This window comes from Callorhinchus milii, unplaced genomic scaffold (assembly GCF_018977255.1).
Source record: "Callorhinchus milii isolate IMCB2004 unplaced genomic scaffold, IMCB_Cmil_1.0 Scaffold3, whole genome shotgun sequence".
Classification (NCBI taxonomy): Eukaryota; Metazoa; Chordata; class Chondrichthyes; order Chimaeriformes; family Callorhinchidae; genus Callorhinchus; species Callorhinchus milii.
In genome coordinates, this window is record NW_024704744.1 from 68296403 (window position 1) to 68316909 (window position 20507).

The 20507-nt window shown below is 39.9% G+C and overlaps 1 protein-coding gene across 1 annotated transcript in view; it reads left to right on the forward strand.

Moving 5' to 3' along the window:
* Window positions 1–20507, forward strand: part of sash1a (SAM and SH3 domain containing 1a) — a 370653-nt gene that overhangs the window by 309609 nt on the left and 40537 nt on the right. Inside the window, exons 5-8 of the mRNA XM_042333542.1 lie at window positions 3646–3686; window positions 4501–4590; window positions 9486–9598; window positions 12484–12585. Coding sequence (XP_042189476.1) covers window positions 3646–3686; window positions 4501–4590; window positions 9486–9598; window positions 12484–12585 — 346 coding nt within the window. The remainder of the gene's footprint in view (window positions 1–3645; window positions 3687–4500; window positions 4591–9485; window positions 9599–12483; window positions 12586–20507) is intronic.

Below are 20507 nucleotides of genomic sequence, written 5' to 3' on the forward strand. Positions count from 1 at the left end.
TTGTGGGACATTGCTGCATGCAAATTGGCTGCCACCTTCACTTTCAGACAGACAGTCTCTACACTTTGCAGACAAACTCTATGAAGTGCTTTGAGATGTGTTGACAAGGTGATAAGACACTATATTAAATGCAAGAATTGCTATTTGAAAATATCACTCATTGATATTACTGGTCCATTAAGGGCATGACACATTGTAGGCAGGAAGGGTCACGTGTAGCCAGCTCCACACTCCAGCTCAGGGTTCCCTCTTGCTCTGTAGAATGTATTTGTGCTGTGTGCAGTGAATTTATGCAGTCACAAAAGCTCACAGGTTGGGGAAATTAGCGCTAAATGTATGATGACTGCTGTGGAAAATGGGAATGTTTCACACTGCTATAATAAGGAGGACATACATCATTGTACTTTATAGAGTGATTAAGAGAAAGCATGAATCAGTAATTTTATAGCTTCTTATATTAAAACACTTTAAAATGCTTTTATAGTAATTGCTGACAAATGAAATTACTTTTTGAATGCCAGCTAAGGAGACATTTTTGGCAAAGCAAGTTCCACTAGCAGCCGTGAAATTAATAACCCAATTTTTTATCTGGGAAATTCTGGACCAGGATTCCAGGCGAAATTCCCTTCTCTTTTTGAATAGTTTTGTGGGATCTCCACATGCCTCTGTTTACCTAGCAGTCGATTGGCGGATAGCTTTTCTGGAGGTAATAAACCCTTCCAAAAAAAAATTATAATAATCGGTCACTCAATCCATGACTGCTTGTGGGACACTGCTGTTGCAATTGGCTGCTGCGTTTCGCCCACAAACATATACAGTCAATTCACTTTACAGTGTATTCTATGAAGCGCTTTGAGACGTCTCAAAGACGTGATAAGGCCCTATATTAAATGCAAGGATTATTATTATTATTATTACCTTAAATGCCTACCTGAATAGGCAGACGGAACCTCATATAAAGATGGGAACCTCGAACAACCTAGCACTGAAGTGTCAGCCCAGACTATGATCTCGGTCACAATGTGGGGCTTGAAACCACAACCTTCTGACCCAGCGGTTAAGAGTATTACCAATTGAGCCAGGCTGTGCATTAGTGGAATTGTACTGAGGGAGTTTACTGTGCTGTCAAAGGTGCAGTGTGGGAAAATCAGCAAAAGGTATAACATTTAAAAAGCCTAATGTTGGCCCAAATAAAGAAACTCAGTTCTTTTAACATAACAGTTTATTCCGTTGCTGTGCCCAAATTGGCTGCTGCACAAAAGCACCATTACTCCACTTTGCACTGTATCCTGTGAAGCACTTTGGGATGTTCTCCTGACATATGAACCATTCAGACTTTTATCAGAATCTCAGCCAGGACAGACATAATGTTGATAATTTGCTGGGCTTTCTCAACAACAACTTTCATTTATGTAGCACTCTTCATGCAGGGTAGCGTCTTGGAGCGCTGAGCAATGCAGTCATTATTCCTTCCACATGTAGTCACTTTTATTTCTAGAAAGCAGAAAAAACATTGCTGTTTTCAATCTTCAAAACATAAACTAAGTGGAGGTCTGTGAGAGGGGCTCAGCCAAAGTAAAACCTCATCTGCAAGGTTGAATAATGATGACAGACACAAAAGAACTATCGACAGATCAGCAGCAAAGCTTAGTTTATTTTAGCTGCAATAACTAATATATAGCTCCGTTCCTTTGTAATAAGAGTTTGTCATAACACATTAATATGATCCAATATGAAATTCCACCTATTAAACTCGGGAATCAGCACCACGTCTCAACACCTCACTTAACCCACTGCTAACGGTCTGATGCTAGACGGAACACAACATGGAAACAAGCCAGGGTTAAACTATTACAGCCTGTCATACTTCATTTGTTTTAACCGACATCTGAGTTTCAGATTAATGACAGGTGCAAGTGGTTTAAGGATGGTGTTATCCATAGGTAACTCTTTCAGTAACCATCTGGGTGTCTGAACCGGGTTAATAGCGAGTTCCAGCATACAAATGTTTGATGGTTAAGTTTACGAATCCTGAATTTTGGTAACAGACCTGGAAAAAGACCATTTTCTTTTTTTGTGTGTCGGCCTGTTTTTTTTGCACCTTGCTTTCCAATATATTCGCAAGTCAAATTTGTTAAGCAACAAATCCAGTTTACGATCATAATGATAATAATTCTTGCATTTTATGTAGAGCCTTACCACATGTTGAAATGTCTCAAAACTCTTCACAGAATGTATCATAAAGTTTAGTGTGCATTTGTAGACAAACCTAATTTGGATTCTCCTAAATTAGCCTTTGCTGATTTCCACTGTCGTTCGATGGTAGCAGCGAGGATGAGGGGTGAGGGGAGGGATGGGGCGATGGAGTGGGGTGGGAGGGAGTAGGATAAGAGAGCAGGTCAGGCTTTCAATCAGACAAATTCAGAATTCAATTTCCAGACAATCTGTTGTGTCATTTCAGAAGGGAATTTCAATTCCTGCAGGTGATGCGTGAAATTGAAGTCCAGGCAACTGTTCATTTCAAGTAAAGCACAAGTGAGCCTGTCTGTGGCTGTGGAATCGCAGGAGTCAAGGAATGTGCTCTGCATGATAAATTACTCATTCTAGAGCACCTCGATCATTTTATTTTCACGCACAAAAAAGGGAGAATTAGCTAAGAGTGCACATTGACATTAAAGTGTTGCTGTGGTATTTTCTCAGAATGGCCATCATTTCATAAAAAGAGGCAAGTGAATAATCCCAAAAATAATTTTGTAGGATCTCTTTATACTGGAGCGAGGTAGTCTATAATTTCCTGGTACTGTGCAGATTAATTGTTAAAAGGCGTATTTTTTGGACTATAATTGTAAGACTAGTATTTGTGCTGGACACAGACTTTTCTCCTATTATAATAATAATATAGCACCTTTCACACCTTTGAGATGTTGCAAAGCACTTCACAGAATATACTGTAGAGTGAATTGACTGTATATTTTGTGGGCGAAACACGGCAGCCAATTGCGCGCAGCAGTGTCCCACAAACAGTCGTGGATTGAGTGACCAATATAGTGCCATTAATCATGTCATTGAGAGGTCCCAAAGTTTTCACAAGGTTTTATGTGAAGTGTAGTGACTGTATTTGCAGGTGAATGTGGCAGCCAGTTTGCATATAGCAATGTCTCACAAACAACCGTGAAACGAATGAAAATTTATATTTGAGGGAGCGTTGGCCAGGAGGCTGGGAGAAACTCACTCTCTTATCAAATAGTGCCATGGGATCTTTAGCGTCCACCTGAACAGGCAGATAGAACCTCGATTTATCATCTCGGCATCTCCGGCAAAGCAGCTCAATCCCTCCCCAACCCCCCCCCCCCTCCCCCCCTCCTCCTCCAGCACTGTATTGGAGTGTCAGCCTAGACTATGAACTCAAAGTCCTAACGTGGGGTTTGACCGTCTGACTCAGAGAAAAGAGTGCTACCAACTGAGCCAAGCTGACACATGAAACCATGATGCATACACAATTCCGCTGCTTGAAAATGATTTGGTAATGTGTGGATCTCTTGAATCTGAGGCTATTGTTATTTCCTCACATTCCACTGTTTCCTTTCCTCATCTCACTGACTTTATGCAGCATTCTTATTTCATTCCCTTTTTTTCTTTCAACAGAGATTCCATTTGCAAGTCAAGCTCAGAAGAGGGGTCAATAGGTATGTTTCACTGTATCTACATTTATGAAATTAGAAATAATTCTTCTCGTATTTTAGACTTTAGCCTTTTTTTTAAGATAAGGACACAACGTGGGTTCCGTCATCTCTTGAGAGATGATCTGAGGAAGGAAAGATTTTTTGAGGCAGTGTAGACATTTAACTACTCACTTGTCCTGAAGAGTCCGAATGTGCAATAGCGGAACAGAATCTATGTAATTAAAGTCGAATTGGATCTTAACATTAGCACCAAGAGTACACGGGCCTGAAGTTGAACCTTGTGTTGATTTGTAAGACTATCAGACCCTGTTGAATTGTGGAAAATTCTCAAATTCAGTCTTAATTGGAAAGCTAGTTTTTCCACAATTCATAAAAAGGGGCCCACTGTCAAACTGTGATTGAATTTAAGAATATTTCACAACTCTGCGCAATCTTAAATTTGGATACAGGCTGAGACTAGGTGGAATTTTGGGCCTCCCATTCTGGTTGATTCTCTCTACCTATTTACCAGCACAGTTGAACTACTAAAATACCAACTAATAAAAAAATGATTTTATTGCACAAAGTTATGCAACTAAGCATTATAAATCCCTCCACCTTGCACCTTCCTCCTCTTTCAAAAGCTTTCTAAAAAACTCTCTGACTGTGCCTTTAGTCACCTCCCTTCTAACCTTGTCATCCTGCTCAGGCTTCCTCACCATCCTCTCTAACGAACTTTGAGATCTTTAACCATGTGAAAGGGAAAGTTGTGTTGTGTGAAGATGAGGGTTGAGATACATTTTGTTGCCTGATTTAATTTAATATATTTAATTTCCAGGAAACAGCGACTTGAAAAAGAAAAACAAGTCCTTTTGGCAGAGTTTCCGTAAACCACAGAAGGGAAATGTATCGCGACAGACTTCTAAAGGTGTGTGGCAAGTCTTTAATTTCTACTTGTTCAGGTACCAATTATGCAATAAACCAAACAGCCACTTAAGATACAGTGGGGATTATTTGCCTGTCACGCTTGATAACCAGAATGAGCCAAGTTGGGTGAAGTGCAATGGCAACAAAAGCAGGGAGTAAAGCTTGAACCAACACATAAACAAAACGGTTCTATTGCCATAAGCTAATCATTTCACACTCTGCCAATGCTCCAGGCTGATGGTTTAACCATAATAATCTGTACAAAACCAGACTGAGAGAGCGTGCTCAGCTGTAGTATTAAGATTATGGTTTTAGCACTACCCTGCATGAGGTGCACTATATAAATGCAAGTTGTTGTTGTTGGTTTAAAAAATTTGCATTCGTTTAATGAAATTTGTTGAGACAATAACACAGAAGTGCACAGTCTGGTTTTGAATAACCCAGAGAGAGAAAATCATGAAGAATTTAATTTGAAGTGTGTTTGCAGCAGGCAGTTCATGTTTAATATATGGATAATTAGAGACAAATTAGTAAAACTTGAATCTTTGAACATCCATTTGACCTTCATACATAAATGAATAGGTCATTATTCAACTACAAAAACCCAATGAGACACAATCTCTTTAGAAGTCTGGCATTGTGTTCTTTCCCAATCTGTTCTTGGAGGGAATTAAGCTCTGCCCTTTCCCCCACCCCCAATCTTTTCAGTAGTTCCTTCTGCTGTCAGCATATCAGAGAGCGTTAATTTTTTTACCATTTCATCCTTCTCTTTCATTGGCAATTTGTAGCATTTGCAGCTTTAATCCCTTCTATAAACATTCAATTTCTATTTCCTGTGTTTAACATTGCAGTGTCAGATGTTGGCTACTAATCTTACAATGTATTTTATTGTTTAGATAATTTGTTGCTCAATCAAGGCCTATGTTGCTTCAATTGATTTCTTACAACAATTAACTCCTCTTCAGTTAATGCTGGTGTCTGGTTTTAATATCTGAACATTTTGTCATGGATCCCTCCCAATGACTTGACAGTCAGGTTGCTAATGTTTACTAATGTTGCATTATTTCCAAAAATACCAGATGTTGCCAAGTTAAATAGTCAGGTTCCTACTGAACACATTCACTGGAAGGAACTGCTGTGGACCTGAATGGTTTCACTCAGTGCTGAATGGAAAGAGATCTCAGTTTCCTCTTTATATCTGAGCCAAGTGTCGAACTGAGTCGTACAGATTTGGAAGGTGAAAGGTTCGATCCCTGATCTGTGCTAAGTTGGCTGATCAGAGCGGGAACAGTAGTAGGGATGCTACAATTGGCTTTGATGCCCCTTGGCTAGAGAATTTGTGGAGTCCTGGAGCTCAGTGGTTAGAGCACTCGCTTTGCAAGTGAGAGACCTGGATTCAATTCCAGGCAGGGCAAAACCTTGGGCAAGTTTCCTTACTCCACACGCCTAATAATAATCCCTCCAAAAAACAAAAGCAATAATAAATTGGTCATTTTCAATCCACGACTGTTTGTGGGACATTGCAATTGACTGCCGTGTTCGCCCATAAATATACAGTCAATTCACTTTACAGTATATTCTGTGAAGCGCTTTGGGACGTCCTCCCGACGTGAAAAGCGCTATATCAAATGCAAGGATTATTATTATTACTATTATAGAATGGAGAAAAGTCAGGACTTCCACTGATTGCAATCGAGTGATTCATTTGCAAATGGTTCGAGTGTGAATATGCACGCGTACATTCATGCACAAGTGTGTGTGCGTACTCAAGTGTGTGTGTTTGACTTATGTTCATACACACCTGTGTCTGTAATGGAATGTGCACTCTCTCCCTGGAGAAATACACCCAGCTAACCTAATCCTGGAAACAATTAGGCGGACAGTTGGAGAGACCAAAGATTTGTTTGGGGGAAGAGTGTGCGTTGGGTACTGCAGAAGTTTCACCAGTTAAAACCACATCGCTTGTCAGTGTGAGCACTGTGCGACAAATTATTTATCCAACTAGGACCACCCTACTCACCAGAGCTGTGGTTGTGGATTAATAGGAGCTAAGTGGGAAGAATCCCTGCTTCTTGGGGTCTATTACTCCCGGACGGTTGACATGCCAGATTGACTGGTCTGTCATCAGAGTAGCCAGGAGTACTGCGGAGCTGCCTGGCTCAGGACCAGGACTTGCAACACAACCACAAAGGGTTGACTCGATTCGGACATTCTTTTGCTAAACAAGTCACCTTGGAACCCAGGATAATATAGTTGTTTTCTTTAAAGCATTAACATCATGAGCCAACTGTAGATAACCTTCAAGCTTGAGAATGTCTCTTCCCCCAAGTAGTCGCATTTCATTGCATCAGCCATAACAGTGACGTCTGCATTCAGTCCAATTTTCCAAGCTGAGCGTCTGAGAGGCAAGAAAGGGGGATTCATTCCTGCCGAGGAAGTTTCATGGTTTTGTTGTTTTTTCTGCGTGGAAAATTCTTGTCAGTTAGATCCTTTGGCAGGGATCACAGCAAAATCTGCAAAACTCGTAGCTCAGTGATCATCAAGTGACGTGAGGTGTGAGTCATGTGAGGTGGCTTTCACTAAGAATGGTGATATGGAGAAATATTCCACAAAACCCTATCCTGGATTCTGGAGTTGTGGAAATAATAATTCAACAAATCGTCTTATTCCCAAAAGAAAGTAGCAGTCTATCCCTGACCACTCATAGGTTACTTTATTCTGATGCGACAAAAAGACCTGGAGACAATGGGCAAGCCTTTGCTTTTTGGGCCTTTCCTTTCTGTCAGCTCTATACCATAGTATTGTGGTTTCCCAGTCAAGGTATATTGGGAGAAAGGGGAAAATTGCAGGAAAAAAGGTGACGGACTTGCTTTCAAATTCAGACTGATCCAACCTTTTCAAAGCAAAATGGGATATATTACAAATACTCTTCTCAGAATTAGGGCCAGTCTCTGCTTAATCACTGGCATTTGCTCAGGAACAAAAATGCGAAAATACAACATGTTCTACTCTTACTTTGATGCGAAGTCGTTTGTGCCAGACCATACCGGACCACACAACTGTAACTCAAAATACCAGTTGATAATTAAGATTCTAAAGGGACTAGATAACCTAGCCCATGATAAGCTGTTTTATCTTGTAATGAACAGTGGAACCAGAGGACATGGTCTGCGATGGAAGAGGGGTAAATTCAGAACAAATCAAAAGAAAAGAGATCTGCGGAAGCACTATTTCAATGAGCAAGTAGAAAATGTGTGGAACAGGCTCCATTGGGAGATAATGGAAGCAGAAAATGTGGATTTTTTCCAGAACAAATTGGATAGATTTCTGTTAGAAAATAATATCTCAGGACACAGTCTATAGTTTGGGACCCGACTGCCAGGATAGATCTGGCCTTCTTCCGCCTAGCAAATTCTTATGTTCTTATGTAATTAATTCGTAGTTATAGCTTAAATTAGTTAATAAACGTTTCTAGAATGAGAGCTCTGCTTGAAGTTCCCAACCCCCCAAAAAATAATTCCAACTTCGCCTGGAGGGAGGAATAAGGGTTTTACCCCAGAAGAGACAGAATTGTGATCTGAAATGATCCTGTATATTGTCTGAGCATCAGAGAGAGCTGGATGTGCTGATCAGCATTTTCTGGTTCCTTTCTGCTCATGTTTTTCTTATTAAAATCGGCTTCTGTGGCCCCAAAATCTATTTGTTTTCTTACCTAAAGAAAAAGCTTTCCCAACATCTGTTTTGTCCGTAATGGAAGGCTGATCATGATTTCCGAAAGGCACTCTCAAATCAGTGATCACTCATGGTTTCCACAGACTTGGATTGCTCCCTGCCAGACTTCCTAAGGAGAAGCAGATTCATTGCAGAATGGAGAAAAATACTTTAGGAAGGTGGGACCGCAGCATTGTAACGGAGTGAACATTTTAAACTGTGTCGACTTGTGCCGTGGGACACCAGATTACAGGCATTAGTCCAAGAGTGAAAAGCACAAAAGCTGAACACTGCAGGAGATTGATACCTTCTCTGACAAGGTATAATAATCATTGTGGAAATAGAAACAAAGTGCAGCAGAGCTTTATTCACTTGCCTTCAAAACAAAGGAAAAGAGAATGAGGGTTTGTCCCACATTGCCATCAATACTGTCCTGGATCCAAATGATAGGCAATGTTGTGGCGGCAGGTTTCTTCTTCATGCTGTCATTTGCAATGGGAAGTGTAATAGGCTCAGAACTTGTGTTGACTCCAACTTTGAATCTCAATCTACTTAACAACATAACACATCACAGCTGCACTCTGAAGGCCTGAAACTCAAGATGTTCATAGGTTTAAGACAATTGTCTTAAAGTTTATGGTTGTGCAGACTTTTGGAAAACGATGTTAAAGTTTCCACAGTGCCGAAAAAGTCTGGATTTCAGAATGGAGATTGTTTTCCGAATTCTGCACAATATTACATTTTAAGATTAAGATAATGAGAAATTTTAGCTCCTGAAATCCATTACATTACTTTGTTAACCCTTCACTGAGAGAAATGTGCAATCTGCCATTTTATTAACTATCATCTTGTGCGGGAGGCTGCCTGAACGATTATAGTTTTGATAGTTGTGGGTTTACGTGAGGGGGATATTTGCATACTGAGGAGAATGAATGCAATAGGCCTTTTCTCATTGCTTAGTTTAAGTGTCTTCAGTTCCCAGGATTATTTTTTCCATTCTGCATTTATGAACCGTGTCAGTCTTGTTAGCTATGGATTCTTTTCAGCTGTTTGACAGCAGTGCTTTCTGTCACTGGATTGACTTATAAAAGTGTGGATGAGAGATGTACGTTAAGTTTATCTCTTTCTGTGTTTGTTTTTTGATGGTTTATTTTAACTCTGTTTTTTTCTTTTCAATCTACAAAGGGGAAGATATTGGCTTTGTAGCCAGTGAAATTACAATGAGTGACGAGGACCGCATTCAGCTAATGATGATGGTGAAAGACAAGACAATAACCATAGAAGAGGCACTTGCTAAGGTGAGTTTGTAAGACATATGAACACAACCCAGGATTTGTTAGCAAATGTTTGGTTGACTGTAATGAACTCAAATGAGAATTCCTGGTCAGAGTTGTTATTGAACAGCACCAGTTGACTTGCTCGTGGCGGTGGGCTGATTTCAGATACATTGAAGCAAAGAAATGTTCCTGCTCATTTTGTTTTTTGAATGGTTTGTATTAATTGCTACTGTTGCTATTTTTATTGCTGAAAAAAATATCTAAATGTAGCAGGGGCTGTACCCTTCCCCTCAGAAAAAAAATCAGTTCATATTATTTTCTAATTCTAAAGTTGGCAACAGTAGGGCTTTCCCACGAGCGAGGCTTTTCCACCATAGGAACATAGGAACAGGAGTAGGCCATTCAGCCCCTTGAGCCTGTTCTGCCATTCTTCTAAATCATGGCTGATCTGTACCTCAACTTCATTCAGCAGCCTTTGTTTGCTCCGTACCCCTTGATACCCTCAGTGAAGCTTTGCACGAATGAGACTTTTCTACTAGTGAGGCTTTCACACTCACTGTGTGAGAAAAAGAAAATGTGATGCACTTCAATTCCTTTGAGAAAAACAGGGATCTGGTATCTGATTGGTCTCTGATGACTGACTCCTGACAGATAGTACTAATAGGTGGTGAGGGAGGGAATGTTGGATGAAGAGGACATTATTCATCTCAACCATGATTGTCTTCCCGTTCCCCCCTTCCCCACAGATGAACAATCTGCCCATTTCACGTGACACACACCCCTGGCTTGAGCTTATCTTTAAGAATGAATTAACCAGCTCCCCACATTCCCAGCATTGTGCAACTGGGCCCAACCTCAGTGTGGAGCCGCACACCCAGTGCTGTATGGAAATCCCTGATAGAGTCGGGAAAGGAATGCAGTCTTTATTATGTGAGACACCTTGTGGCTAACAAGTGAACCTCTGTACTTGCGAGTGGAAAAGTACTGTGTTTGACTATGTGAATATTGCATTCCAGTCGATTGCGATCTTAAGCCACGTGAACACACAACCCAGGATTTGTTAAAAAATGTTTGCTTGACCGTGATGTGTTCAGATGAAAATTCCAGGTCAGAGTTGTCATTGAGCAGCACCAGCTGTATTGCTCCTGGCTATTGGTCAAGCCTCTCATGGCCCATTCAGCTTCCAGCACTACCTTTAGGTGCAGCTTGGCCTTCGGGCTCTGCGCTGTAACCCTGGGTTTGTACTGAGGGTCTACTAGCGTTAGGTCTCTTGTAACTTGGGCCAACTTGTGCCGAAATGTGATAACTATTGTGAGGCACCATAGTACTAGATGCCTCCTCCGCAACCCTTCTCCCAGTGTCTGAACAGTCTGTGGTGATGGGTTTTTTGTTCACAATACAATCTCACAACTATAGTGGGAAAAAAAGCCCATGAGTGAAAAACAAATTCTCCCACTCGGGAAGCAGGCATTTCTAGCTGGTATGATGATGGTGTTTGTGGTGGTGGGCCTTCTCTTTGAACCACCATAGACTTTCTGGGGATGGTGCCCGCACAATGGAATGTGGTGCAGGATTTTAACCCAACAAAGATGAAGCTTTAGCATTGCTCCCCCACCCCCCATGCTCCAACCCAGTTGCTGCTGTCTAAATATCAGTAGTGAAGATGTGAAAACCAGCTGGAAAATCTGAAATAAAAACAGGAAATGCTAGAAATGCATAGCAGGTCAATGAGGATCTCAAGGAGGATCTCAAGGAGATTTAGATAGCAAGGAGCATTCAGGCTATTTGGTGGATATCGCCCACATGTTTAAATATAAATATTGTATCTGCAAAAAACGTCTTTACAGCAGACTCAAGAGTATCTCATTTCCTCTGACTTTGTGTTTTTATTTATATTGGAATTTTCCACAAACATAATGTACAGCTGAGTGAATTATTTGCCCATAAATATCTTCTTTGCACTATGAGTTAAAAACAAAGGTGTTTATCTTTCCCTTCTTGCAATTCAACATGACATTTTTGTCATATAGCTGGCCTCACATAAGCATGTAAGTACACAGTATGGGTAAGAATCGATTTAAGTGATTTCCATGTAATGAACAACCACTTGATGCAGATGCCTCTAAACATAGTTAGTTACAATGTGTTTAAGAAAAAAACGATGCATACATTGATGAAGAAGGGAATAGAGAGGAATTGGTGAGGGGAATAGAAGTGGTTCATGTGGAGCATAAGCCTTGGCCTGGTCTAGTCAGGCCAAATGGCCTGTTTTCATGCTATATTACTCTGTTAAACTATGTAACCCCATAGGGCCAGTGTTCCCTGGGGCCAGTGTTCTGTAAGACAACATACAGTTATTAGTATTTATGTAGATTCCTACTAAAGAAAGAATTTTACGTTATTTCAGCAGCAGATTTATTCCAAAGATAGGAACATACTTAAACAAGAACAGGAGGAGGATGTTGACTCTGTTCCACTAGTTTGTTAGATCACAAGATTGGTTTAGATGAAGAAGGCCCATCCGATCTCATCCTTTCAGAACACTCACCCTAAGTTTCGCCCACAAAATATACAGTCAATTGATTTTACAGTATATTCTGTGAAGTGCTTTGAGACGTCTCGAAGACGTAATAAGGCGCTGTATCAAATGCACAGATTATTGTTATTATATTACTGTTGTTACATTGCAGCATCAAGCTACTTTTTTAAATATCCAGTGCCCTGGCCTCAACCACCCTTCCTGGCAACCTATTCCAGTCATTAATTACCCTCTGGGTAAAGAAATGATCACCTTGGTAGATTTATGAACCTCACTGCTCTGCCCCTTCACCAACCAATTAATACCTCTACCATACAGGTATCTGACCATCTCTTTTTTAAACATCCAAATTTGACCTATTTTGCAGCTGAAAGAATACGAGTGTCACAACAAGCATTCCAGCAGCGTGGACTCAGGAGACTGGGCAGGTGGAACCAACCTGCCTTTAGATGAGTCCTCTAATTGTAACGTAAGTGGAGCATCTTTCCTGCTATTGAACTCCATGTCCAAGGAGTTAAATTGTCCCAAAGGGTTTAAGCTTATAAATAATATAAGGTAGGCTCTGCATCTCAGAACATAAGTTAGGGGGAAAAAAAACTTTTTGACCAATCAAAGGTCATCCCTCCAATACATTAACTCTCCCCACAGGACATGTAACTGTGTTAACTTCAGAGCATTTGACTCTGTTGGTTGTGAAAACGGCTATTCAAATGCAAGTTGTTGGTAAATTGGCTCAAACATTTATCGTTCTGTTAACAAAAAGAGTTTTCCCTCATATCTGTTCCAAATGTATTTGTCACTGAAGTAAGTTTAAAGCAGATACAAGAAACAAATGTAAGGCCAAGAGGAGTGGGATTATTTAGCTACAAGTGAGAATCGATGTCCATTTGCAAAATGTGTAAATGAGCTAAGCCAGTGAGTGCCATAGTGAGGTGTAATTTGCATATTGGGTTAACCATGTACAAACATATGCAGATTCCCTTAATTATATATCAAATAGATCAAATTGGTTATTCACTTCATAGCTGTTTGCAGGATGCTGCTGTGCCCAAATTGGCTGCCGTGTTCACCTGCAAACAGTCACTCCACTCCTGTGAGCGCTTTGAAACATTCTGACAAAGTGATAAGCATTGTATCAAATGCAAGAATTATTATTATTTAACAAACTGATGTGAAGGTTTACAGAGCAATTTGGGATCCTTTTCACTGAATATGATTTACATAATTTAGGGGCACCATAATTTCCTTGGTGCACAATATGTTTGTGTATGGTTAATTTTGTCTACAGTTTGTTACTCCAACCAGCAAATTTAGACACCAGTGAAAAGATGGTGGGTATCATCTGAAATGGTGGAATACATGCTGCATACCTCGAACCATTCACCTGAGCCAAGAGCACAACTAAGTAGTCGTAAAAGGTAGTTACAGCATATTTGCTAGTCTTTCCCGCTGTTGCAAAAGGTCCATTAATGTCACCTCCATTCCCAGCCATCAGACCGGGTTGGGTGCCTCACTGAATGTAATATTGCACTGAGCTAGGACGAGTGGGGGGGACCCGTCACAGGCAGAGTCATTGAATTACATTTCAATAATTGGTTGTCTGGTTTCCACTCCAAGCTCTGGGCAAGACAACCAGAAAAGGAATTTGGGAAGGCACTTAAAGCAGAGCAGCTAATAGGAGCAGCAACTTCAAATTCAGCTAGAACAGAACCAAGGGACATGAACTGCAGAAAGATCTTTTTTGAGTTTGGGAATTTGCTTCTGCTAGTGGCATTCGCTGAACAGAAATATCAGAGGAGTATACAAGGAAAACTTAGAAAATGATTATAAAAAAATACACACCAGTTCCGGAGTGGATGAATGTTGAAAGGAATTTATCTGATTATTGGGTTATGCGTGAATGGTCTATTATTTACTGTGCAGTTGTCAATATTTGCAATACTTGTGAAAAACGAATCAACTTTTCGATTAATGCATAAATTCTTTAAGAAATCCCATTGAAAAAATACCACAAGTTAGACCCATGGGAACTCTGCTTCGAAAGTAGATGGATCCACATAGATCAAGGTGATGTATTTTCAGTTCCTGGAAGGAGGGCCCATTTGCATGGCTCATATTTAATATTAATATTTAATATTGGGCTGAGTTCACTGATGTCAGTCACTTAGAGATGGCAATAGTTTGGAGGCATTGAAAATAATTTTTGTCCCTGACCAAGGTGTGGAGACAGATCAGCCTGTGTTCTGCTTGTGATTACTATCCAGTGATTTCTTCTCATCACACTCCCTCCTGTATACCTCTTCCCCACTCTCCATTGCAAAGTGTGCTAGCGCACAGGTATGTGTGGATGTCAGGTATGGACAGGAGCGGCTCAGTTATGACGGCTTTCATTGTTAAATGCTCATTAGGGTTAGCCTTCCCCAGTGTGTTTGTTAGCCTTCCCCAGTGTCTGTGTTAGCCTTCCCCAACATGAATCAACATGAATTAGGAGAGGAGAAAATTGAAGGGGAGGAATTAACTTTGACGAGTGAAAACATTTTTCTTCATCTCCAATTTTAACCATCCAAGGAATTTTGGCAACATCTAGGAGTAAGGATCAGCTCAGTCAGTATCTGACTGAACTCGACCCTGAATCCTGCCAGAATTCTTGTTCAAAATATTCCAAGATACGGGTTTTAAATAGTTTTATGTCTGTGTTTCCCTGGTTACAGCTTTGCGATGTAATGATACAAAATCTATCTGCCACCATTGGCCAGCATTCACACTATAGTTTCCATTTTCTTTTCCTTACTGCAATGTCAGTCAGGTCATTGAGCCACTTGTCATTCCAGCTAATGGCATGTCTAGCAGTGACAGCTACCAAAGCAATTTTTATACTGTTAAAAATTGAAAGCATTTCTCTCTCTTGCTCTCTGGTTTCCTTTCTCTAACTGTTTATATATTCCCAACCCACCCCCAGCACCACCATTATTCTGGACATGTCTGCAGCCTACGTTGTGTTCTTCAGTGCCTTGGGACATCCTCCTGACATGAAATGTGTTATATTAATGTAATTTTGTTGTTGTTGACTGTCTTACTTGACTATGGACTAGTAATTATTTCAGAGTGCTTCATCTTTTTGGCACCCTTCGTTTACCAGCAAGTGAGCCCTGATCCGATAGGGATCCAATACATCTCTTCGGTCCCTCCTCCTGTGTCAAGATCCAGTGCCATTTAGGAAAGACATTGAACGGAGGAGTGGGGGATATCTTCTATCCTATGGCTGCTATGCATCCTGGAAAAGTAGCTCTTCTGTAAGTTAAACATCTGGCATAAAGATACAGCAGTTTTGGCACCAAATGTGCAGAGTTTGCTTATCCTCCAGGCCTTGAATGTATCTACCTCAACCAATCGAGAAACAAAAATAAGCTGTGCTCTAGTCAAAATTTACGTGTGCAAACCAAGAAGACACATTTTGCATTTATTCATTGAAAGGGACAGACATAATATTGCGCAAAATATGCTTCATGTCAGATTATTATGGAACCATGTTGTCAGTAATTTACCTAGAGAATGTAGCAGCAGTTGATTTGGGGAAAAAAACATTCCAGCAGGTTTTGTCGTGCATTGGAGTATGGGTCATCACTGTGCATGATTTGGGCTGCCACATTCATCTACAAATACGCAGTCATTCAGTTTGCAGTTTATCCTGTGCAGCTCTTTGGAACGTCCTCCCAGTGTGAAGGCGCTATACCAAATGTAAGGATTATTATTATTATTTCCCATGGATCATTTGTTTGTTGGAACAATGTTTTCTCTGGAAAAAATGTTTTACAGTTTTAAAAATTAGAGAACCTGGAACACTAAAAGACCATTAGACCCATCAAGTCGACTCCTCCACAACTCATCCGCAGCCACTCTCATTTTCTCACAGATCCTATAACTTGAAGGTCCCTGTACACTCCTGCATACTATTTAAGGTCTATAAATTTAATGAATAATAATGTCATCTCTCTTGTTCCCCATATATTGTTCTATCTATAAACAGGTCCTATCATTTGAATAGTGGCATAAATCGGTTACAATAAAACAAAAATAATTATCAATAAATCCACTCAACTGTTTCCATCCTATAAAAATAAACCTCCGAAAATGTGGCACGAAAAAAAATGCTGTGTGTCTCTGGTTGGATGCAACAGTGTAGTTTAAATGGATTACATTTCATGTGTTGTAATACTCTACTGGGGGTACTTATGGTGCTTTGAGAAGGAAGGAATGAGATTGAGAATTGTTTGAATTTTGCAGTTCCCTCAAAGGGAGGGCAAAGAAAAAAATTCTTCCATATAATCCAAGATAACAAAGAATTGTTAGCATTGAATGTAGATGAAGATGTACAATATAACCATTTATGTCTACCATTTTTATCTTCAAGTTACAATATTCTGCCCCTCTTGTATTGGGTGAGACAAGTGCAATAACATAAAGCAGGATGCATCGTAAATGTTTCCTGTGTGATTTTTTTTAAGGAAAAGGGTGCAGTGATTTCACTTGATGAGATTCTAGGTAGAAGGTCAATGCCTACATAGCAGGACCACCAAGCTTGAAAGGAGTAGGAGGGAAGCTAAGATAAAGCAAAAATTAGAAGTTAGCAATGCTAAGCTTCAGTAGGTATGTATAAGCACTGGAATGGTACGTCTGTTGATTCTTTGCCAAAACTGTATAACCAAAATATATTCACATCTGGTTATTTCACGTAGTGNAAAAAAACTGATGTTGTATGAGATATTGTGAACAACTACTTATGCTGGAAATCTGAAGCAAAAACAGAAGTCGCTGGGAACACTCAGCAGGTCAGGCAGCATCTATGGAGAAAGGAAAGTAAGTCAATGTTTCGGGTCCACGACTTGAATTTTCTGACGAAGGGTTGTGGACCCGAAACGTTGACTCACTTTCCTTTCTCCATAGATGCTGCCTGACCTGTTGAGTGTTCCCAACGAGTTCTGTTTTTGTTACTTATTGAGAGGACCTAGGTTCGATTTCCAGTGGCGCAAAACGTTGGGCAAGTTTCCTTACTCCACACACCTCTGTTTACCGAGCAGTAAGTAGGAACCCAGTTGTTAGTCGATTGGCAAATCGCTTTTCTGGGGGTAATAATTCCTTCAAAATAAATTAAAATAATTTGGTCACTCAATCCACAACACTGTTTGTGGGAAACTGCTGTGCGCAATTGACTCCCGTGTTTTGCCCACAAAATTTACAATCAATTCCCTTTACAGTATATTCTGTGAAGTATTTTGAGGCATCTCAAAGACGTGATAAGGCGCTATATCAAATGCAAGGATTATTATTATTTATATATCTTATGCTCAGTGGAGCTAGGGAGACCAGTGAGGAGTGCATTAGAATCCCACAGGAGTTGATATATAAGAGATATATGAATAATAATAACTTAGGCATTCATCTGCAAATGCACAGTCACTAGACATTACAGTATTACCCTGTGAAGTACTATGAGACGTCCTCCTGATGCAAAAGACACTATACGAAATGCAAGGATGATTATTACTAATTTGACAGGTGATTTAGAGTGGGATTGATGGCGACTTGGGAACAAGTTGTCAAGCTCTCTGCGCCAGGGATAGTGGACTGTGTGGGGAAATCCAGTGCCTCAATGGAAAAAAACATTTAAAAGAAAATTGAGTTTTAGACTCCTAAATAAATAAACCAAAGTGGGTTACATTAAAATCCATGCAGAGTAGGTGATGCAGTCCTCATATGATTACTCCTTATGTTGCTTTATTATCCAGTTTGGATTCTAAATTTACACAAATATCTCCAGATGAGAAATGCTAGAAAAATGATGCTCTTTGTGGATCTATTATAGCCTTTTGAAGAGTGAAAGTCTGGTTTGACTTTGCTCTTTTATGAATAATTAATCCCAACAAATAGTTTATTACTAACTTCTCTGTACAATAAACATTTCTTGTTATAATTATTATGATTTTCTATAGGTCAGCTTAAACTGTATGCAAAGTCATGACCTTATGCTAATGCTCACTTGGTTTCTGCTGCTGTAAACTGCGGAGACAGTTGTTTGTGATAAATGTGTTGCCATGGACACTGGATCATTATAGCTTTGGCATTTACTCAATATTGGGGCATATGGTAGCCATATGATTGCTTTTATTTGTAGTGATGGTGAAGATTTAGTTGTAGATTAGTGTTAATGGATTGAAAGTATATTTTGCCGAATATAAGAAGGTGAATGAATGGCAAAATGTATTAACAAACACGGCTTCAAAACACAGGAGGAATGTTTCTCAGGCATTACGACCACTTAGTTAGAAAACATTGGTAAAACAACCCAATTAATGGACATTGGAACAGACATGATTTTCCTTTGAACAGCTGTGATTCAGAGACCAATGACTCAAAGGCAGTCCTGCAGCAATAAGTGATCTCATGATGTAACAAGAAAGGATTGAGGGCAACATTGCAAAGAATGGGGATGTCATGGGGGTTTAGATGCATTGACCTCAATGATTTATAACTATCATCTCTGGTTTGTCAAGAAATGACAGAACTGGCGACGTACACCAATATCAGGGAAAGAAACCCTTAGCAGATGCTTTTGTGGTGAAATACTGGAATTTGTACAGTAAAAGTTTGGACTTGTCAGGGCTCCTTCAGTGAGAGGCTGCTGGCTCTGCTACCAATGTTAGCTTAACATTGTGCTGTCCATCCCGTGAGCTCCAGCAAGTATTGAAGGGGAGGCTGTAGTCTGATTACTTGAACTTGACTACACATCAGTGTAAATTGATCGTGGGCAAATAGTACTTTCACAGTTTTCTGGCTAAACAAATGCAATGGGAACATGCACTAAATTAATTCATAGCTGAGACCAGCCCCAACAGACCATACCCTCTCCAGCAGTGGTTCAGTAATTCCCAGCAGAATCCACAGTAAAATTGGGACTTCCAACACAAAGCAAAAATGTTCACAAAACGATTAGCAGCAATCCAACATTCACATTCTCTATTGAATATAATATTCCCTTAGCCCAGTGATCTGTTCTTTCTGTTTCCCTGCATCTGCATAATGTACTACATAGTTTACTGTTCTGTGTACTTCTCACGGAAATCATATGGTCAAATTCTCAACAAGGCAATTTTATAAATGGGTGTGAATTAATCGCAGGGAAATAGTTCTCTTACTAGTTTTTCTGGCATTCCCCCAATTCTCTCCTTCATTTTGCCCCCAAACAAGGAACTGTATTGTAAAATTCAGTACAAGGCATACCATTAGGAAGGATTGTTTATGCTCTGTGCACTTGTGTAATCTTTTGCTATTCAGTCACATGGAGATCCATCCTGCCGAGCATTCCTGTGCACCATTTTACAATTCAGAGGTTTCTGCCCTCGCTGCACTTCAATGATTAAAATTAGTCTTTTCACTTCACATACTTGTGGAGCTTCAGAAATATTTGCAACATTACAAATTTGTTTACTGCATCTGTTTTTAGATGGATTCGCCACATATTTTCAGCTCTGGAATTTGCAAGTCTCCACCCTATCGACAGTAAAGCGTTCTGACATCCTTAGCACATCTATGGCTGCATTGCTTGAGAGGTCTATCCTGTCCTGTCCTCCTAGTGCTGCTTACACAATTTATTGTTGTCGCAAAAGCAATTGTGCCAAATTGGCTTAAATCTTCTCTGGAACAATTTGGCTAAGCTAGGTAGACGGCAATTTGCATAAATGGGAGAAATTGTTACATAATTGAAAATTTGCAGATGTATGCCATGATAGTGATTACATTTACAATGGAACTCGCAAGCTGAAAGCACATACATTTCTAGGAAAGGAATCGTTCTATGGAGTGCCAGAAATGTACATATTCCTCTATCAAAAGATTAGTCATCCAAGATTTGAGAGTCCTGAGAGTGAATACTTAAATATTAAAATTGATGTCTCTGGAGCATATATCCTTGTAGTTATTGATGCTAAAAAACATAAAAGGGTTTTAACATTACGATAAATATCCAGTTTCCACAATTCAGCTAATTCTGAATAAGAAAGTAACTATCTAGGTGGCCCTGATGTGGCCATGAGGAAGTTGTTGTAATTCTTGCTCAAGGTTGTTCTGCGGTGGTACTAGAAATAAAAAGTGTTCAACAATGGAATATGATATGCAGCAAAAGTTACATTTTTATTTTGGACAAATGCCTTGTGTCTGCATTTACTCCAGCAGTAACTGTAACGTAGAATACAGCAATAATAGTGATTCATGCTGTTTTTCTGACATGCTACAATTTGTGGTTCCACCCACACTATTTTCTTGGACAGGGTGGACATGAATTTGGGAATCGCCATTCATTGCAAAACTATTGCAGGATGATATCATGATATTTGG